General features: G+C 41.6%; 4 protein-coding genes across 12 annotated transcripts; 3 read left to right on the top strand and 1 right to left on the bottom strand.

The window, feature by feature from the left end:
• The first annotated feature begins 16 nt into the window (after positions 1 to 16).
• On the top strand, positions 17 to 2615 carry LOC139818980 (abscission/NoCut checkpoint regulator). 2 transcript variants are annotated; one of them, XM_071788070.1, is made up of 6 exons: positions 17 to 330; positions 432 to 643; positions 751 to 985; positions 1360 to 1506; positions 1572 to 1688; positions 1893 to 2615. In XM_071788070.1, the coding sequence occupies exons 1-6, from the start codon at positions 283 to 285 to the stop codon at positions 2190 to 2192; spliced, it is 1059 nt and encodes a 352-aa protein (XP_071644171.1). In that variant the 5' UTR covers positions 17 to 282; the 3' UTR covers positions 2193 to 2615. The 2 variants fall into 2 exon arrangements, with proteins under 2 accessions (XP_071644171.1, XP_071644172.1); XM_071788071.1 differs by having other exon boundaries at positions 505 to 643.
• Positions 2616 to 3414: 799 nt separating this feature from the next.
• Positions 3415 to 7688, top strand: Mo25 (calcium binding protein Mo25). 7 transcript variants are annotated; one of them, XM_071788076.1, is made up of 8 exons: positions 3415 to 3967; positions 4811 to 4924; positions 4989 to 5156; positions 5443 to 5561; positions 5643 to 5811; positions 6101 to 6265; positions 6831 to 6935; positions 7153 to 7688. In XM_071788076.1, exons 2-8 carry the CDS (start codon positions 4832 to 4834, stop codon positions 7333 to 7335), a joined length of 1002 nt encoding a protein of 333 aa, XP_071644177.1. In that variant the 5' UTR covers positions 3415 to 3967; positions 4811 to 4831; the 3' UTR covers positions 7336 to 7688. The 7 variants fall into 7 exon arrangements, with proteins under 7 accessions (XP_071644177.1, XP_071644180.1, XP_071644173.1 ...); XM_071788072.1 differs by having other exon boundaries at positions 3418 to 3967; positions 4811 to 4933; XM_071788074.1 differs by lacking the exon at positions 3415 to 3967 and adding an exon at positions 3974 to 4366 and having other exon boundaries at positions 4811 to 4933.
• Positions 7689 to 7828: 140 nt separating this feature from the next.
• LOC139818965 (uncharacterized) lies at positions 7829 to 14851 on the bottom strand. 2 transcript variants are annotated; one of them, XM_071788030.1, is made up of 10 exons: positions 14698 to 14851; positions 14359 to 14551; positions 12796 to 14110; positions 12528 to 12726; positions 12073 to 12270; positions 11797 to 11951; positions 8940 to 11627; positions 8554 to 8738; positions 8358 to 8474; positions 7829 to 8206 (listed from the first exon to the last, which is right to left on the bottom strand). In XM_071788030.1, the coding sequence occupies exons 1-10, from the start codon at positions 14721 to 14723 to the stop codon at positions 7994 to 7996; spliced, it is 5289 nt and encodes a 1762-aa protein (XP_071644131.1). In that variant the 5' UTR covers positions 14724 to 14851; the 3' UTR covers positions 7829 to 7993. The 2 variants fall into 2 exon arrangements, with proteins under 2 accessions (XP_071644131.1, XP_071644132.1); XM_071788031.1 differs by having other exon boundaries at positions 14663 to 14816.
• A 360-nt stretch (positions 14852 to 15211) lies between these two features.
• On the top strand, positions 15212 to 18353 carry Pp4-19c (protein phosphatase 19C). Its single transcript, XM_071788085.1, has 6 exons — positions 15212 to 15482; positions 15576 to 15868; positions 15971 to 16123; positions 16556 to 16807; positions 17411 to 17649; positions 17918 to 18353. The coding sequence occupies exons 2-6, from the start codon at positions 15719 to 15721 to the stop codon at positions 18045 to 18047; spliced, it is 924 nt and encodes a 307-aa protein (XP_071644186.1). The 5' UTR covers positions 15212 to 15482; positions 15576 to 15718; the 3' UTR covers positions 18048 to 18353.
• Positions 18354 to 19011: the final 658 nt, after the last annotated feature.

Consider the following 19011-nt stretch of genomic DNA (forward strand, 5'->3'; position numbering starts at 1 on the left):
TCCTTCCCTTCTTCCTCCTTTGGTTCTCGTCGTCCTCGCCAGTGCTGCCCAGTAACGTTTCCAGTGGCAGTCCCGGCGACAAATAAAATTCCCTAACGAGTTGCTGGTGATAACCGTTCGAGGTTACCTACCGCTTACGACATATAAGAAAAAAAAGTAATGCGAAGAACCGTCAAAATTGGTCAAAATCTTCTGGTGCTCGTTTTGAAACATTTTTAATAGGTTGTCCGTTATATAATTTTTCTTGTCACTACGAGAGCGTAACATTAATGAACTGAGGGAATGTCCTGCAACACGTGCCAAGTGAAATTTTCGTTCTTCGTGAAAGACGTAAGTGTCCGATGCTTCGTTCAATTTCAATAGGTTAATCCAGTCGTCGCTGAAGAGGAATCTGTCTTGTTTATTTATTTTTATTTTTGCTACTCGCTCAGATCGGTTGCCCGGGCTGCGGCTATTCTTGCTGTAGAAAATGCCTCAAGTACAAATGCAATATTCCTGATGTAGGGAGAAGGAAAGTTTGCGGACGTTGTCACAACAAGCTAAGCAAAATGAAGAAATCGAGTCCCACGGATAATTCCGTGGACGGTGCTGTTACGCCTAACGTGAGCGATGAACCACTCGCGCCAATTGACATCACTATGAAGTGAGACGAATTGATTTTCCGCTGGATACTCACCGAGCAGTTTGATCGTTACACTTGAGATACGTCTAAGAATATGATGTTTTTTAACGTTGAATATTTTATTGCAGGCTGAATTTGCTGGAGAATCCGGTAAAGCCTCCAATAGTGATATACAAACATACGAATCGCTGGGACAAACTCAAGGTGGGATTAGAGCCAGCTGATCAACAGATTGTGGACAGGCTACGAAAGCTGAAAGACGAGGAACGGAACATTCCATTGCCTACTGTCGAGGAGATAAAGCAAAGACTGGCGTTGTTGAAGGATCAAAGTCCAGAGGCCGGTGGAAGTAATGTCATAGATGTATGTATGTGAATGGAATGTGTGAATGTAGTTGAGTTAGATGGATTTTTAAGGCCATTGCACGTTTTAGTCTTGATCGTAAGGCCGTAAGAAAATAGACCACGCACAGTTCGAGCTCAAGAAGAATAATCGACTGTGCGTGGTCTATTTTCTTACGGCCTTACGATTATGACTAAAACTTTGTTACGTGCAATGGTTTTTATTAGTGCCCATCTACAATAGGTGTTTTAAGCCCTAAGCCCTAAGAAATTGACCAATCACAGTCAATTATTCTTCTCAAATTCAACTGTGATTGAACAATTTCTTAAGGCTTAGGGCTTAAAACACCTATTGTAGATGGGCACTTATGAACTGATTATTAATCTTAATTACAGATACATCGGGTGGATACTAGAACGGATCAGGAAAAGGCGGATGATTTGATACAGGAGTACCTTGCGCAAATAGAACTACCTTCCACTAGCGATCTTTGTAAGGATTTTGAGAGACTCGACTTCTTACGGGATGACGGCGGTAAAACTGTAAGTGAATTAAAATTGTAAAACTCGAAATATAAAATCATAACCGTCAATCTTGTTTCTTACAGCGTTTTGATCAAGGCTTGGAGGAAAAGATTAACACTTACAAGATTTTTGACAGAACAAACGATGATGTAGAGTTGATTAACAAAGTTTCAACTATGGCAGAAGCTTCGTCAATAGAGGTAGGTATTCGTGAATAACTGATAAATGCATACTTTCAGCGCTTTTCGTTTCTATTTCATTTTACAGTTAATATGAATTTGTTTTCCCTGAAAATAGATTTTTATCCGTTCTGTGCAATATATTATAATAATATATAATTATATATTGAATTTAATAAGTAATTGTATTCAGTTTCTATGTAAAATTTATGTTGAAAAAATTAGACTTCTCCAAACGTGAAAGACGAGGATGGAGACGAGGATGAAGATGAAGATGAGGAAGAAAATGAGTGCGTCATGTGTTTCCGGAATGCGAATAAATTGGATCTATATAGATGCACAGGTTGTACTGGCGATCTCTACTGTCCCGCATGTTTCGAGAGTTCCCATGATGAAAGTGAAATGATTGACGAGCATAAGGCAGTTCGCTTTATCAAGAAAAATAAGGGAGATAAATTGTCTTCTGCAAAGATGAGCCTTATACAGAAACTATTGACGTCAGATAGTCAGAAGAACAATCACTGATAATCCATTACTGCGCATTATGCGAAAACATTCTTCAGAGACGACCTTATGATTTTACACTCATTTACAGCGTTAATTTAATCACACTTGAATGTTGTACGCACATGAGACTAAAATCGGAGAAACGCTCCTAACAAACATATAAAATATTTAAAGATTTCTCTAATCGCTTAATGCAGGTGATTCTTTCAGTCTCTGGGAATTAAAATTACGCTTTACCGCTCGCTTTTGGCTGTGTCGTTTCGTAGTTGTGGTAATTCTTATTCATTTATTAGTTTCATCAACTTCTTGTTTTTAGTATTATACAACAGAGATATATATAATGCACGCTCGTGTACGAGTATAGTCAGGCGTAGATACCGCGTTTACGCTTATCATAAGAACGTTCTTTATAATTCTACAGAATAAAGTTATTTTGGCTAATTTGTAAGGTTTCAAGTCTCCCCAATTTCTACAAGTTTTGTCTCAAACTTTATTTTTTAATCTGTAATTCCAAGTGTTTTTTTTTTTATTGAAAATCACATTTGGATATGTGATAAACTGTAACATTTTCGTTCGATCGTTTATAGTTTTATAGCAATGGTCAACCAGAGATTCCAGAGACTTGACACAATTATCGCGCATAATTCTTGCCAATGTTTGTAACAAATTTTATTATTACTTCATCAGTTTATATTATACATTTATATTTTATTAACGTTTTATAGAATTAATTTCATGACATTAATATTATGGTAAATTCTACAAATACCAAAAAAGTATTATTAAAGACGATCGGTCTTACAGAATTTGACTGTTAAAATTTGAACAATCGTAAATACACGTTTTACGAAACTTCAGGATAATAAAATAAAATTAATATAAAATTAATATCATAAATATAACATTAAGATTTAATAAATTCCATAATATTTAATAAAATTATATTTAATTAAATATTATATTACAAATTGTTTAAATTTTAACAGCTACGCGACTTCCAGTTGTCGGTTTTCAAATAGCGTCTCGTCGATTTTACTAGATACGCGCTCTTGCAGTAACGATCGAACGCTCGATATACCCTAGGTAATCTTTTTCCTCAATCGAGAATCGAGATTCATCCATCGAAGATTGGCGACTACGTTCGTACGGTTCTGTACATCTGCGCCGTGAAACGTGAAACACGTATATGCGGCCGTTGTATCGCGCGCTACAGGGTGAGCCATAAGTCGAGCGATTGAGCGACTCACCACGTCCGTGGCTACGTCGACCGCCGACGCTCGCCTCCGACTCATGCACGATTGAAAAAAGGGGGACGATCGACCGCTCCGTCAAGCCGCGGACACGAGGCTCGCGCGCGCTTCAAGTCCTGGCGATCTCCGCGAGGCACCTTGTTGGCGGTCGCTCGGGTCGCTCCGCGATCTCGTGACTCACCCCGTATACATATGTACATACGTGCGTACGCGTGATACGTCGCGCCGCTGCATCAAAGGCATCGAAGCCGCGCACGTAACGAAAAATCGCGAATAAAGGGGTCCGCCGTACGCCGCCGACGGGCAAGGGGCACCGTGTACAACCGTGTACGTACGTGCGCGCACGACGGAGATATCCGATCATCTGATGTGACACGCACATAGGCACGGATTTCACGGAATTAACCGTACGCAGCCGTCACCGCTCGTCACCGCCGCTGCCCGCGAGCCAGAGGGGCAGAGATCCTTTAAACGCACGTTTGTATGCGCACGTCCGAGCCGCGAGCGAGACGCTGCGAACACCGCTCGGACCCCCGTTGCATGGTAAGCGGTCGGATTTTAGGTTAGAATCCGCAACCTCGTAACCTCCTCTCGTAACCTTGCCTTCGCGCGACGAGCGACCGAGTCTCTCGCGTCTCGAGTCGTTTTCGTCGCCAATCGCGCGATTCTCTCGCGAGCGACGCATCCTCGGTCGAGTTCCGGGGGCTCGACGCGCGGGCGACCTCCTTTCCGCCTCTCGGTTTTGCTCAATTCGCTCGGTCATTCCGGTCAGGTGACACTCGGACGTTTCCACGGACCGTTCGTTCGGTCGCCTTTCGAGGTTAGATCTCTAGGACGATCTTTCTTCGCCGACCCCGCGATCGGACACCGATGACGTTGAAGGTGCGCCCCGCGTCGTGGCTTCTGTGTTCGGCAAGCCTGTGATTCGTAGAGATCCAAAAGGTAGACGACGTACGGAGGCTCCTTTCACGAGGAGTCACTCCTCTGCCCAAAACCGAGTCCTTCGCTACGTCGTGCAGAGCTACAAGGAATCCAATACTCTCGTTTCGCGCAGCCTTCACGATGTCCTTGTTCAAGTCCTTCACAATGCAACCGATTCCGATGGACTTTCATAGTGTATACTGGTCGCAAGGATACGAATAACTCACATTCATGTATCTCCATCATCTCTACTTATACGTATCTCTCGCTCTACTCTATTTTGGCTGTGTAGGGACATACCGTTTCCAAGTTTATCAGAACACTCACTTTTTATCACATTTAACGCAAACAATGGTCATAACATAATAGCATCTTTCAGATATCATAAACATACTTGAGGATATTCTCTATCAGCGTAATAACAAAGAACGTCTGTTTCTTTTTTTTTTGGATATGTTCCACAAGGTGCATACATTCTAAGAAAACATGCCTCTGTTTGGAAAGTCCCAGAAGAGTCCGGCGGAGGTGGTGAAGGCTCTCAAGGAGGCGGTAAACGCGTTGGAGCGCGGCGACAAGAAGGTAGAGAAGGTACGTTGTTGCGGATACGCGGTCGGTTTCTACGATGAAATACATCCCCTTTCAGGCGCAAGAAGATGTGAGCAAGAATCTTGTGCACATCAAAAACATGCTGTACGGCACGGCCGAGACAGAGCCGCAGGCAGACATCGTGGTGGCGCAATTGGCCCAGGAATTGTACAACAGCAATCTGCTGCTCCTGCTTGTGCAAAATTTGAGTCGCATCGACTTCGAGGTACGCCCTCAATATACATGAAACGATCCGAACGAATCGTACGAATATTTTTTGTGGCTAAGAGACAAATGTATGTATGTGAAATTATTACTTAATATTTATTAGAACCCCGCGGCATTAGAGTGCTCGCCTAGGATGTAAGAGAAGAGTTCTAGCTTTAAAGCGATGTATATTTAATATTATCCAAATTGTTTTAACGTCTTACATAATATTTAATGATTAACAGCTTTATTTGGAGCGAATCGTTGACAATTTGTTGAATTTAATCTTTCTGTTCCTAATTAAGGGAAAGAAGGATGTCGCACAGGTCTTCAATAACATTCTGCGGAGGCAGATCGGAACTAGATCGCCCACCGTAGAATACATATGTACCAAACCTGAAATTCTTTTTACACTTATGTCTGGGTGAGCCTCTTTCTCCTTTGTGCGATGTTATGCGGGATAATAGAAATATGTATTATTGGGGATGTGCACCTCGTCTTGCAGTTACGAACATCAAGACATCGCACTCAACTGTGGCACAATGTTGCGAGAATGCGCGAGATACGAAGCTCTGGCCAAGATCATGATCTACTCGGATGACTTTTACAACTTCTTCAGATATGTCGAGGTCTCCACGTTCGATATCGCGTCTGACGCTTTCTCTACGTTTAAAGTACGTCATGCTCTATATACAATACGAATATAAGAAGCATGTAAAATATTTTTTTTTATTTATTTATAGATATTATTTACGATTAATTTATTAAAAAGATTTAAATATCCGCGAAAGAAGTTGCTATTATTAATTATCTATTTACTAATCGTTACTATTATTAATATCGTTAATATTGAAATTAATGTTGTTCATTATAATCAAGCGACACATAATTTTTATTATTAATATCGATAATATTGAAATTAATGTTGTCCATTATAATCAAGCGATTTATAATTTTGTCCAGGAATTACTTACGAGGCACAAAATACTCAGCGCCGAATTCTTAGAGATACATTATGATAAAGTTTTCTCGCACTATCAGAGGTTACTCAATTCAGAAAACTATGTAACACGACGACAGAGTTTAAAACTGCTGGGCGAGCTATTGCTCGATAGACACAATTTTACAGTAAGTATCTCATTTTGCACGAGTGTGATATCTTTATAATTTATAAAGCCAAAGGGAGATTCTTTAAATGTATCACCAAGTCAAATCATTTCTGCGTTACGCACGTAAGCGTAAGCGTCACTGGAAATAGCGCCCGAATAATATACTATGTTTCTGTTTCATAAATAACATAAACAGCACATTTCTAGAAAAAAGAGGATATATTTTGCCGGCATAAGTCCCTCAATTATAAACAGTCAATATATAAAATATTCATATACAAAGAAATTGTTAGAAATACAGCAACAATTTATGTGAACAAAAATTTTTAAGATATATGATTTGCACTTATACTATTTTGTCAAAAGTATTGTTAGTAGAATAATTGGTCAAGTTGCTTAATCCATCGACGATTAGAAATACATTGCAACATAATAAAAATTAATAGCGATACAATAGTGGAACATTCTTGATAACTTAATGACTCGAAATCTTAGTGCCCCTTTCGTTACATTCGTACTGTTGGCAAGTGGTAGCAACCCCTACCATTGGAATTGGTTCTCATGTTAAAACTGTTATGTTGCAGGTTATGACACGATATATATCAAATCCAGATAATTTGAAATTAATGATGAACATGCTGAAGGAGAAATCTCGTAATATACAGTTTGAGGCTTTCCACGTTTTCAAGGTACGGCAGCACTCGATATAAATAAATTTGAATCTTTAACTCGTAAGTTTGGGTTACTATTAAATTCCTGTATCTTTGAGATTCTCAATACTTGATCGCATCACAGCACAAGATTCGTCTCTTCTCTTTAAATAATCGTTCCAATAGACGCGTAAGAAACGATCCCATCGAGAAGGAATGTAGGATTAACTGTACGGTCCCTTCCGATTGTGTCCAGGTATTTGTGGCGAATCCCAACAAACCAAAACCCATTCTGGACATATTGCTCCGCAATCAGGAGAAGCTGATCGAGTTCCTGACGCGCTTCCACACGGATCGTTCCGAGGACGAGCAGTTCAACGACGAGAAGGCGTATCTGATTAAGCAGATCAAAGAACTTAAGTCTGTACATGATAATTAAGTCAAGGAAAATACAATTATTGCTACCGCTACGACTAACTACCACTACAATCATTATTATTAGAGTCTACTGCAGCTGTTGCTAATTACGGTTTTATCACTATTATATAGTTATAATTTATCATCATCACTGTCATATTGTCACCATTATTACGATCATCATCATTACCATTGTCATCATCATCCCGGCATTATTATTATTATTATTAATTTTATTTGTGAGTAAATAATTCACTGTAAATAAAAATTACATTTATATCTTATTGTACTATACGCAGATCGAGTTGTCATCGTTGCCAGCGTTCTGCCACGTTTTTAGGAATGAGTCGGTTATTAAAGCAGAATGAAAACCTTTATTGTCTTTGATTTTTGCGGCTTTAGTCGCGAAATTGTCAGCTCTTCATTTTATTTCATCGTATTTAAGAACTGTTGCAGATATGTATTATAAAAAAATGGACATTATTTCCAAGCATTTATTTCTATAGTTTCTCGTGTTTTTAGATTATCTCTTTAAAAGTTTAGATTTATAGTTTAACATTCTTATATATATTTACGATTTGACTCTAATAAGGATCGGTCAATAATTCAGAATAATATTATACAAACAGAATTTTTTTAATTTAACGAATATATATAAATTTTTTTTACCAACCTTAACATTACGTGCGTGTTCTTTTAACAATAGCTGCAACGGCAAAACTTATGTCGGTGAATAAGCGCGGTTTCTGCACGTTATTTCGGTCAGGTTCACAATTGGGATACAATTTCTCCAAGTCCTTTAATTTTTGCAATCTTGCCACTACGGTCTCCTTCAGGACTTTTTGTTGAATATTTTTCATCAGCCAATTTATTTGCGGACACGTTGCTAAAGCCTGAAAACATTGAAGAAAAAATGCATACAAACAGGAAGAAGTTAAAAAATATCTAGGGATGAAAAATTAAGAACAAAAATATTTATAGTACACAAGATGATAATTGCTATAAAAGTTAAAAAAATTCTTAGCGTTATTTAGCAAGCTGTACCTTCGAGTAATCTTCATCCTGGCTAAGCAGCCATATTAAAGTGGCGCAATGCAGAAATACCTCCTTGTCTTTCAATGACGTGCTCAGAAGCTTCACTAACGCCAATGCATACTCTTTCTAATCGACACGAAATATTTTCTTTGTATTGATCATAACATCAGAAGGAAGTAAAATTATTGACTTTTTATAAATCTACCTTGAGAACGTATTTTCTTGTGTAGGAATACTTCGTTAGGGTAATCAGAATGCTGCACGCTCGCAGGCAGACCTTCATCCACGGTAGTGATCTGTTGTTCTGCGCTATCGTATTGTAAATGTCATTGGCCAGATTCAGCTCGCAGAGAATGACGCAAACGGTCGGTGACAATATCGTTATAGTATCTGTGTGTGGTGAGCATAAATTACTTATTATTTGTATCGTAAAAAGAGAACGCCAGAAAATGATCCGTTACTTAAGAAAACAATACAACGTAAGAGAGAGTTATGAAGACAAAATTTTAACTCTTCCTTACGCCTCTTGAAAATATCACTGTCGCTAAGAACAATTAATCATGCAGTATTATTCAAGTGAAAATCATCTACCTAAGCTATTCAAGCAGGTGAGCAGTATCCCGACGCTGTTGCAGCTGCGCAACACGCTGATCATCTCTTGCCAGTAGTCGCTGCCCGGGAGCGCGAGTTTCGTGGTAACGTCCTGATCTCCCTGGATAGCTTCTCCGCATTCGTCTCGGATTTTCGTGGCGATCAAAGCAACCTCGTCTTGTCGCCGGCACCGCTCTTCGCGCTCCATTCTCTTCCGCCTGTAACGGCGCTGTATCGTGATCGCTGCCTGGCGCAGAGACAGATAACGCAGCCTCTCTCGTCTACTAGCAACATAGGCTCGCCAATAGATCTGAATGATCAACGCAGCATACTTGCTGGTCTCGTATCTTCGCGTTGCGATTCTCATTCTGTAATACGACTGAATGACTATCGCGGCCTGGCGCGAAGCGACGAATCGTTTTCTCGCCGTTAAAGCTCTCCAGCGTGTCTGTACGACAACGGCCGCGCGAGTCAGCTGATATTCCCTCCTCGTGGCACGAGCGGCTTTCTTCACACGCCACCTTCTTTGCATCCTCAACACGCAGGTCTTGCACCGTTGGTACTCGTTCCTCGTTCTGACCATTCGCCACCAGGATTGCAGAGTGACGCACGCCCTTTTCTTCGTCAAATATCGCTGACGGTCCACGCGAGCCAGGGCACGCCGACGCCAGTGGGTCTGCAAAAGAACGGCGCTCTTGCGGAGCCGCAGGTATCTTCTCCGTTCCTCACGGGCTACCGTAACGTTGCGCCACCAATTCTGTATCCGTATCGTGGCGCATCTCATCTCCAAGTAACGTCGTCGGACAGCCCTCGCTGAATTGGCACTACGGTACCACGATTGTATCAGCAAAGCTGCTCGCCGCTGCTTCAAGTAATCCCTCCTGATCGTTCTCGCCCGCCAATTCTTCTGTATAATACATGCCGCTCGCCGCTGCTTCAAGTAATCCCTCCTGATCGTTTTCGCCCGCCAATTCTTCTGTATAATACATGCCGCTCGCCGCTGCTTCAAGTAATCCCTCCTGATCGTTCTCGCCCGCCAATTCTTCTGTATAATACACGCCGCTTCCCGCAGTTGCAGAAATTCCAGGCGTTGACGTTTCATAAGTTCGATTCCGCGCCACCAACGTTGCAATTTCAAGCAGCAAGACCTCCGAAGTCTATATCTGCGCGAGCACGTCGCGGCTCTCCACCACGCTTGTATCTTCAAACAGGCGACTTCTTGCTTGCGCGCTCGGTACGTTCTCCACGTTCTCTGAATGAGAACAGCACTCTCCTGATACTGGAGGAACTTACGTCTGTCGATCACGCTTATCCACCATCTCTCGATACTACGCGCGGCAGCTCTCGTCAGCAGGAAATCATTGCGCGCTTTTCGCACCAACAAATGTTGCCTCCACCAAGCCTGAATGATACAAGCGTTCTCTCTGGTGTGGAGGAAGCATTCGCGCTGTTCCCGCATGGCTTTTACAGATCTCCACCAGGTCTGCATTCTCACGGCGGCATCTTTACGCGCGAAATACTCAGAACGTTGTAATTTCATCGCGCGCGTTGCTCTCCAACGGTTCTGAATCGTCAACGCAGCATTTCTCAGGTCGCGATACCAACTTCGTTGCGCTCGCATCAGCAACGTAGCTCTCCATCTCTTCTGCAACGTGACCACCGCTTTGTGCCTCTTTCTTTGCTCTCGCAACTTCTTCGTGTTTCCTCGTACCTGCCTCCACCACCTCTGAAGCTGTATCGCGGCTGTTCGAATGCGCAAGTATCTTTTGCGTTCCTCAAGATTACAGTCAATTTCGATCACGGGCGAGGACAGCGCTATTTTGCGCTTCCACATGCGTTGGATTATTATCGCGGCGAGATTTCTACGTTCGCGCAAGAAGTTCCTCACATAAATGTACCAGAGTTGCGCCCGCCACCATTTCTGAATCACGCGTGCCGCCCGATCGAACCGCGGCGCCTGGTATCTGTGGATAATCTGCCAGAGAAACGACAGAGTCTTCTCGCAGTGGCCATCGGCAATGCTCTTCGCGTCTATGTTGCCTTCAAGAACGTAGCCAGCCTGGCGCAAAGCACTCAATGCCAGATCCACGTTGTGCACCTTCTGTAGACGCGATATCGCCGGTACCCGGCAACGTTGGGTCAATCCTCGGGCACCGGTGATGAGCTCCATCGCGCGACACAGTCGCACGCCGTCACGTAAATCGTGCCGTATATTCACCACCGCGTAATCGTACTCCTCGATGTAAGTCTGCCGATAAGTGAGCACGTAGTCATGGCCGCGCAGCAGTCTGGTCACGTCGCCGATGCCGCTTAGGAGCTCGCGCGAGAAACTCAGCAAGATCTCGCGGCTCTCCTTATATTGGGCGCGTTTGTGAAACAGACACGGATCGTGGCCGATCAGTTTATGCTGCTTAGCGTAGTCCAGAAAATATACGAGAAACAGAAATTTTCTCAGAATAAACTGATTCAGCTGCGTGACGAACTTTTGGCTCGGGTCAGTTTTATGGTAGCCGGGCATTTTCATCAGTCGTGGATCCGAAAAGAATCTCGTTAATAAGAAGCGAGTCAGGCCAACGATGTCGTTGTTCGAGCGTAGCGAAATACTCTCGCTGTATACAGTTTCCAAGCCGATACGTAGCCATAGAGGATTGTAACTCAGGAATAAGCTCAATATGAGCTTCTGCAAGCCTGTAATAAAGTCATTCGATTTAGAACATTATAATGCATGCATTAGATTTATCAATTACAGAAAGCTAAAGCTTTGATCATAAAGAAAATAAGGATTGGAAAAATGAGGATTGGATAGTTTATAATTTTAAGAATATACGAGCGTATAAAGAAAAAACTTTCAACGCACCGATATCACGATGAAGATTACGATCCGATCTAATACACAAAGTTCCCTTGACGATGAACAGGTTGGTGCGTGAAAGTACTTGCGTGACTTCGTCGCGTTTGAACATAGCACTTGCAGCTTTTCGTAATGTATTTAATCTCGTATTCGTGTGATACCTGAAAAAAATTACCAATTAAAATAATTGCCGTTGGCTGGCGATTGTGTAAGATTAACTTTATGTAATTTTTAGAGGAACAGACTTTTCTATTAAATATTAATTATTGACATAATGCGCACCTAGCTGATACAGCCTCCTTGGTTTCTGCCAATACAGTATTCTTCTGCGCTTTACACGTTTGCCACACCTTGCCGATGTCCGCCACGGCAGTTTCAATGTCAACGGACAAGTCCTCCGGCGAAGATAGCAGAGCATTCAACCACTTTGTGAACGCTAACTCTTGCTGCAGCAGCCATGGCTGGTCAAAATGCACTATACTGTTGCAATAAGATGATCAATGTGTTAAAATTATCAGAATCAACTTTTCATTCTTTAAATTCAATAAAAAAATTTGTATCAACGGAAATATTCTTTCGCAAGTCAATTTACGAATATAAAAAATTAAAAATATCTATAGAAACGATGTTGGAGAACAAAAAGTTATACAAAAAATATAAATTATGGGATTTTCGATTTATATACAATATTAACGTAAAATGTTCTCTCTGTGTGAATTACAGAGAGCTCAGCTAACTTTTTGAGAAATGGATCCTCCGTCGTGGATGGTGCAAAAGGATCCAATTCACATGTGCCATAGATAAAGTATTCCTCTTTGTTGCGCATTTTGAAACTCGAATCTCTGATGGACGACGAACTATGCCACTTGGTACTTAGCAAGGTACTGAGGGACAACTTGTTTATCTTGATCGCTGGTATATTCTTCGTATTCCTCTCTGTAATTATAACGTACAAATTAGAATTGATATTATTAAAAATATAATATTTTTTAAGGCAGAGCTCACTTGCAGCAGACACGCTTAGCTGTAGCTTCTTTTTGTTTCCAGCGTCACACGAGGTATTGTTCTTTGTAACTCTGCCGGTTTTCGCGCTGCTCAGCTTCGATATTGACATAGATACCATCTTGGAGTGGAAATGCTTCCTCGGTGGAGAAATCTCGATGTACACATCCCCCGTCTTTTTGGCTGCTTCGACATTCCTAGGTATGACTTCAAAACTGAAGTATTCGCAATTGGTTGTTTGGCTACTTGGATTTATGTCCACCGTCAAATGCTTCGCGCATTCATTAGGATCTTTCGATATAATTCGGTGTTGAAATTGAATCGGCGACGACGAAATTAAATTCTTGATATCGTTCACGAGGGTGCACCCCTCGGGCTTGATCGGCGACAAGTTGTGCAAGCCTACTGGCTGTAATGCAGGTGCTTCATCGGCGGGAGTCTTCGTATCGTAAATTGCGGACGTCTCAAAGAATTGACCGCGACTGATATTGAACGTTCTGTGTTTATCTACAGTCTGCAAAGACGGTGAGTCCGTCGACTCCCTTCTCACCGGTTCGGGAGAACTCGAAATTACATCCGCAGACGTGAATGTAAATTTATTCAAAAGTATGGAAAAATCGGACCGGGCCTTGTCTTTGTCACACTCCTTATTTCCATCAACTTCCTCATTGTGCTCGTACAGTACACCGCAAGGTCCATCTTCTTTAATATATGTGGCTCTGCGTATATCTTGCGGTCCATTCGAAGGAAGCAAGACTTGCTGCAGAACACTACCGTCGATCCACACATTTGTATTTTGCTCACACAAGATGTTTTCCAGTTTATCATGCCCATTGCGATACGTTCCGTCGATTCCATCGTCCTTTGCCAGCGACGTACAAGTCTTCACCTCATTATTTCTATTTAAGATATTTTCCTTATCCAAATTGTTCTCATATTTAGATTCACATCGTTTTACTTGCGCACCAAGATTGTCAACCAGAGACTGACTCATAGCGGGAACTTTCAGCATGTTATTTCGATGAAATTGTTTGTTTACCGTTGATGTAGAGAGACTTGACGAGTTTGACAATGAAAAAGTCGGTTTTAGCCTCCTTCTTACTTTGTTGCCTTTCTTATCGCCCTTAGCAGTCGTTGCTATAATAATGTCATATTTAATTCGTCTGCTGTCAGTTAGTTGCAATACATCTCGCCAGCATCCAGCTTCTTTGGGAGACCACTTGATGTATATCGTACCATTACCGTTCCCTTGAATCTCTAGTTCGGACACGCTCAGGCCAATCTGACGCTCCGTAGACGGCAACTTTGTTACAAAAACCTAAAAAATATTATTAAACGAAGTAAGTTAAATGAAAAGTCAAATAAGGTGAGTATTTAAAAAACATTCTTTTACACAATCATACGTATGTGAGGCTGCGTTCCGATATTCACTCTCAGTACTGAAAATCTATAGTGTACGTTACGTAAACTATAGATTTTCAGTACTCACAGTGAATATCGGAACACAGCCTGAGACAGGATTCCACACAAAGAATCAAGATATTTAATTTGAAAGATTTCTCGTACGTTTAACGTCTTGTCGCCAACGTTTCTCACATCCAAGTGACATTCTATATTGGTGTTTATCTTAGTCTCCAGTTCGATCCTCGTTGCTGGCTGAAATGGGGCAAGAAGCATGCTGTAACGAAGCTTGCCTTCCGGTTTTCCAGCTTCGGGCGCGGCATTGGATGGGTCCATCCCGTATAAATTTCTCGATAAACTGTAATTCAGATATCAAAACCTGGTGAGCTCTGTTTCGCTGTACGACGGAGTTGAAATATGTGACAGACTTAACGAAAGGCGCATCGTCAATTTTATCACAGTTTCTTACGTCGTAAATTGCACGTTTTCAGCTTAGGCACTCACCGCTCTCTCGAGTTAAATCCACGCATAGAAAACGACGACCTATCAACAAACACACCTATCTATCAACAGTAACGGACATCGTCGATTTAATTTGAACGAGCACCATGCTTTTTAGGTCTTCGCACAAACAGGGCTGTCAACCTAACCTTCGTGCGGTCTGGCCAAAAATGGAATCGACTTGATTGGCTACGAAAACGTCCCGTTGCGCGATTGACCGCAGCGTCCGCAGCCACTCACAGCCCCCGATCTGGAGTTTTTCCGCTGAATCAGCCAATCGGATATTTTTATTTTAAATCGGCCAATCGACGACGCGTCCACTGGTTTTTAATATCTAGGGACCTATTACGTAAATCTTGGAACATATTTACTAGATTTCGACCAACGAAATCGCCAGGAACTCTAGCGAATTTTCTCAATTTTCGCATTTTCATCTCGTTTGAAGATACTAGATAATAGGCTCCCCGATTGGCCGGTCCTTACCGATCAGTGGTACACACATACAATTGCAGTACATTGTTCACTGTCGTTTCACTTCGAAGTCTTCGAACTCCGTGTTTATGTTAAACAATTTGGTGTTGGTGTGTACCGCGAGCGACTTGGGGCTCGAGCTCGATTCGAGGCGAGTGCGGCGAATAATTCCGCCAGTACAGGAGTCCCCGGTCGTGTTTTATTATTAATAGAAATATTCGGCGACGATTCGCTCGTCCAATGTGTCGGTCACGGCGGTGAAACCCGAGGCCGACGAACGACGACGACGACGACGACGACGAGGACGAGGACAATCCGTAAGTACTGTGTGCAGCATGCGATTTCTCTCATCGTTTACGCATTTCTCGCGCTTCGTTCCATTATCCGTGTCGTACCTTGGATTTACCCAGTTCCTCCACGATTTACGGCTCTTCTACGGGTCCTAAAGCACCAGGAGTCGAGCACCGCGAGGTCTCGTGTGAGGAGCCGTTGACAACGGCTGCGCTCTACGGCGGGGAACCTCGATCGCGGTTTAGCTTCGCACCGTCGTACGATGGCCGATTCTAGCGACCTGGATCGGCAAATCGAGCAGCTGAAGAAGTGCGAGATCATCAAGGAGGCCGAGGTCAAGGCCCTGTGCGCGAAGGCGCGTGAAATCCTGATCGAGGAGAGCAATGTACAGCGCGTTGACTCACCTGTGACAGTAACTATCTCTCTGTCTCTTGTAAACGGCAATCGGATCGTCAGAATCCGAACGTTTAAGTACATTTTAAAGCCTACGCGCGCGATGTGTGTTTTCCTTTAGGTTTGTGGAGATATCCATGGACAGTTTTATGATTTGAAGGAGCTATTCAAAGTAGGTGGAGATGTGCCAGAAACGAATTACCTTTTTATGGGAGATTTTGTAGACCGAGGTTTTTATAGCGTCGAAACGTTTCTTCTTCTACTCGCGTTAAAGGTACGTCACAACGTAAAACAATCATTACTTTAAATATTTGGATAGGGATTAAAGGCCATTGCACGTACAAAAATTTTAGTAGTAATCGCAAGGCGTAAGAAAACTAACCAATCATAATCAATAATTCTTCTTGCAGTCAAAGAATAATTGATTGTGATTGGTCAATTTTCTTACGGCCTTGCGATTACTACAAAAATTTTTGTACGTGCAATGGCCTTAAGGAAACAGCTGCGTTTTATTATACGTAAATATACACTTGATATATATACTAAAATTTATGTAAAGTAAATATGTATATATACGTACTTTACATAAATTTTAGTTTCACTCTTTTTATATTTGAATAAAAATTGTTAAAAAGAAATTAAATCCAAAATAGCTAACCGAGTCGCTACTGCGGTATAATTTCATATTTTGTGTCTTGTCACGTAGGTCCGTTACCCCGACAGAATCACGTTGATACGAGGAAATCACGAATCACGACAGATAACGCAAGTTTATGGCTTTTATGACGAGTGCTTACGCAAATACGGCAGTATAACAGTATGGCGATATTGCACAGAGATATTTGACTATTTATCGTTATCTGCCATTATTGACGGCAAGATCTTTTGTGTTCATGGTGGATTGTCGCCTAGTATTCAGACATTAGATCAAATCCGGACTATTGACAGAAAGCAAGAAGTGAGTTTTTTTATTACTTTCTGTTCACTATATATAGTTTTTTTTGTAACAACAGTCAAATGGAACTAAATGTTTTTACTTTTGCAGTAACCTATTGAAGTAACAGTTTTAATATATTTGTTTCATTACATCAGTCTCCCTCCCTTTCCCCCTCCCCCTCATGTTGTTGGATACGGTTTAATGTTTCCAAACTGATTTCATTATAATTGCTATCTTTATGGAAAGAGATTGTAAGCTTCTTGCCCAGACTCTATGAAGAATTGGATTTGTTTTTTCTTTAACTTATTTACTGTTACTGTTTGGAGGTTTCTGTCCTTGAAGGAACTGCACAATATTGGGATTTGTTTATTCTTAGTTTTCGTGAGATATATGTTTTGATCAGAGAGGAATATTTTTTCACTCGAAATTCCTAGTGTTATAGGGGGAAGGGAGATCAATAAGTTTGTGTATCAGACCTAGATCTTTTGCTTGATCAACAGATTGCTCTAACACCGAGTTTTATCCAACACACCCTTACAGTTTTAATATTAAAAATTAAATTTTATTATTTTTATAAAGGTGATAAAATTTCAGTGTTAAATTATTTCTGTCTTAATGATGCAGGTTCCTCATGATGGGCCGATGTGTGATTTGCTATGGTCAGATCCCGAGGATACCCAAGGCTGGGGCGTGTCGCCGCGCGGTGCCGGTTATCTCTTCGGTAGCGATGTGGTAGCGCAGTTCAACTCTGCCAACGATATCGATATGATATGTCGAGCCCATCAGTTAGTAATGGAAGGCTACAAGTGGCATTTTAACGAGACTGTATTGACCGTCTGGTCTGCGCCAAATTATTGTTACAGGCACGTAGCATTTGCACTCGTAGTCTTTTTCTCTGGTAAAACTGTGTACATTGTATGATTATTCAATTATTTATCAATGTATATCTACATGTATACAGTGATTTATAAAACTGATCAAATATAGTACACAATTATCTGTGATTAGCTGATTCGAAGAAGGCAATTGACGAACATGGCCTTTCGATATCAATGTAACATACAAACAAATGTATGTGTAATTGCGAACATTTAGATATTTAAATCTATATTGTTTTTTTTTTAATTGCAGATGTGGAAACGTAGCCGCAATATTGGAACTGAATGAACATCTGCAGAGAGACTTTACGATATTTGAAGCGGCGCCGCAGGAAAGCCGCGGAATACCCAGCAAGAAGCCACAAGCGGATTACTTTTTATAAATGAGCCGTTATAGAGTACAAAAGAGAAACCATCAGAATCGCGTCAGATCCATTTGGGGAATTTGCTTCTTCTCTTTCTCTTTTTCTCTCTCTCTCCCTCTTTCTCTCTCAGATCAGGTTACGTTGATTGTGAAGAAGAGCAACTAAAGAGCGACTGATCGTGAAGAAGATAATTTGCTATTATTTTTTACGGCGTCATGATTTTTATGATTACGTTGGATCGTTTATCGCACATTTGGACGGAATTGCGACAGTATGCTTGTAAGGAACCGATGTAAAATAAAATAAAACTCCGATTTAAGCTGACGTGACGTGTAATCTCACAATTTAAATAAAAAAAAAAAAAAATTGATTATGTGGAAAATATTTGAAAGAATGGAAGTTCAGACTTTTATCTCAGCGGAGAATCGCAATAAATTGTTCATTAAATAAATAACTTTGTTTCTAATAATTTACACCGAGTTACTAAATCCTCAATCGCGTTTGTCGACAAACATAATTCTCGCTTCGTGCAAGATTTTAGAGATGCCGCATGTCGGGCGCGAAAAATACGAGAATGGACCATTTCGGCGATCGCCAATCGCGTTCGTCGACGCGGCACCGGCGCCCCGAGCCCGCGGCCAATCGCGTTCCGCTGCCGGTCGCGTGAGGGTGCAGTGAGTGCAGTCCACGTAGAGGAAAAAGCGAAAAGAATTCTAACCTAAAATTTACAATAATTATCTTTGTTTTTCCGTAAAATATATTCCACGAGATTGTTCCGTTTATCATAGACAGATATTATTTTATAATATTATTTGTATGAAGTGTAATAAAAATATAAAATGATTTTTTATACGTCCGGTGTTCGAACAGATCGCGCGCCCATAGAGATATGAGGTACATACATACCCTCTATCGGGCAGATCGGGCTCGCCCGGCGTGGCTTTAGGAACGCGCCGACCGCGCAACCCCACCCATCGCGCCG

The sequence above is a fragment of the Temnothorax longispinosus genome, chromosome 9 (assembly GCF_030848805.1).
Source record: "Temnothorax longispinosus isolate EJ_2023e chromosome 9, Tlon_JGU_v1, whole genome shotgun sequence".
In the NCBI taxonomy this organism is placed as follows: Eukaryota; Metazoa; Arthropoda; class Insecta; order Hymenoptera; family Formicidae; genus Temnothorax; species Temnothorax longispinosus.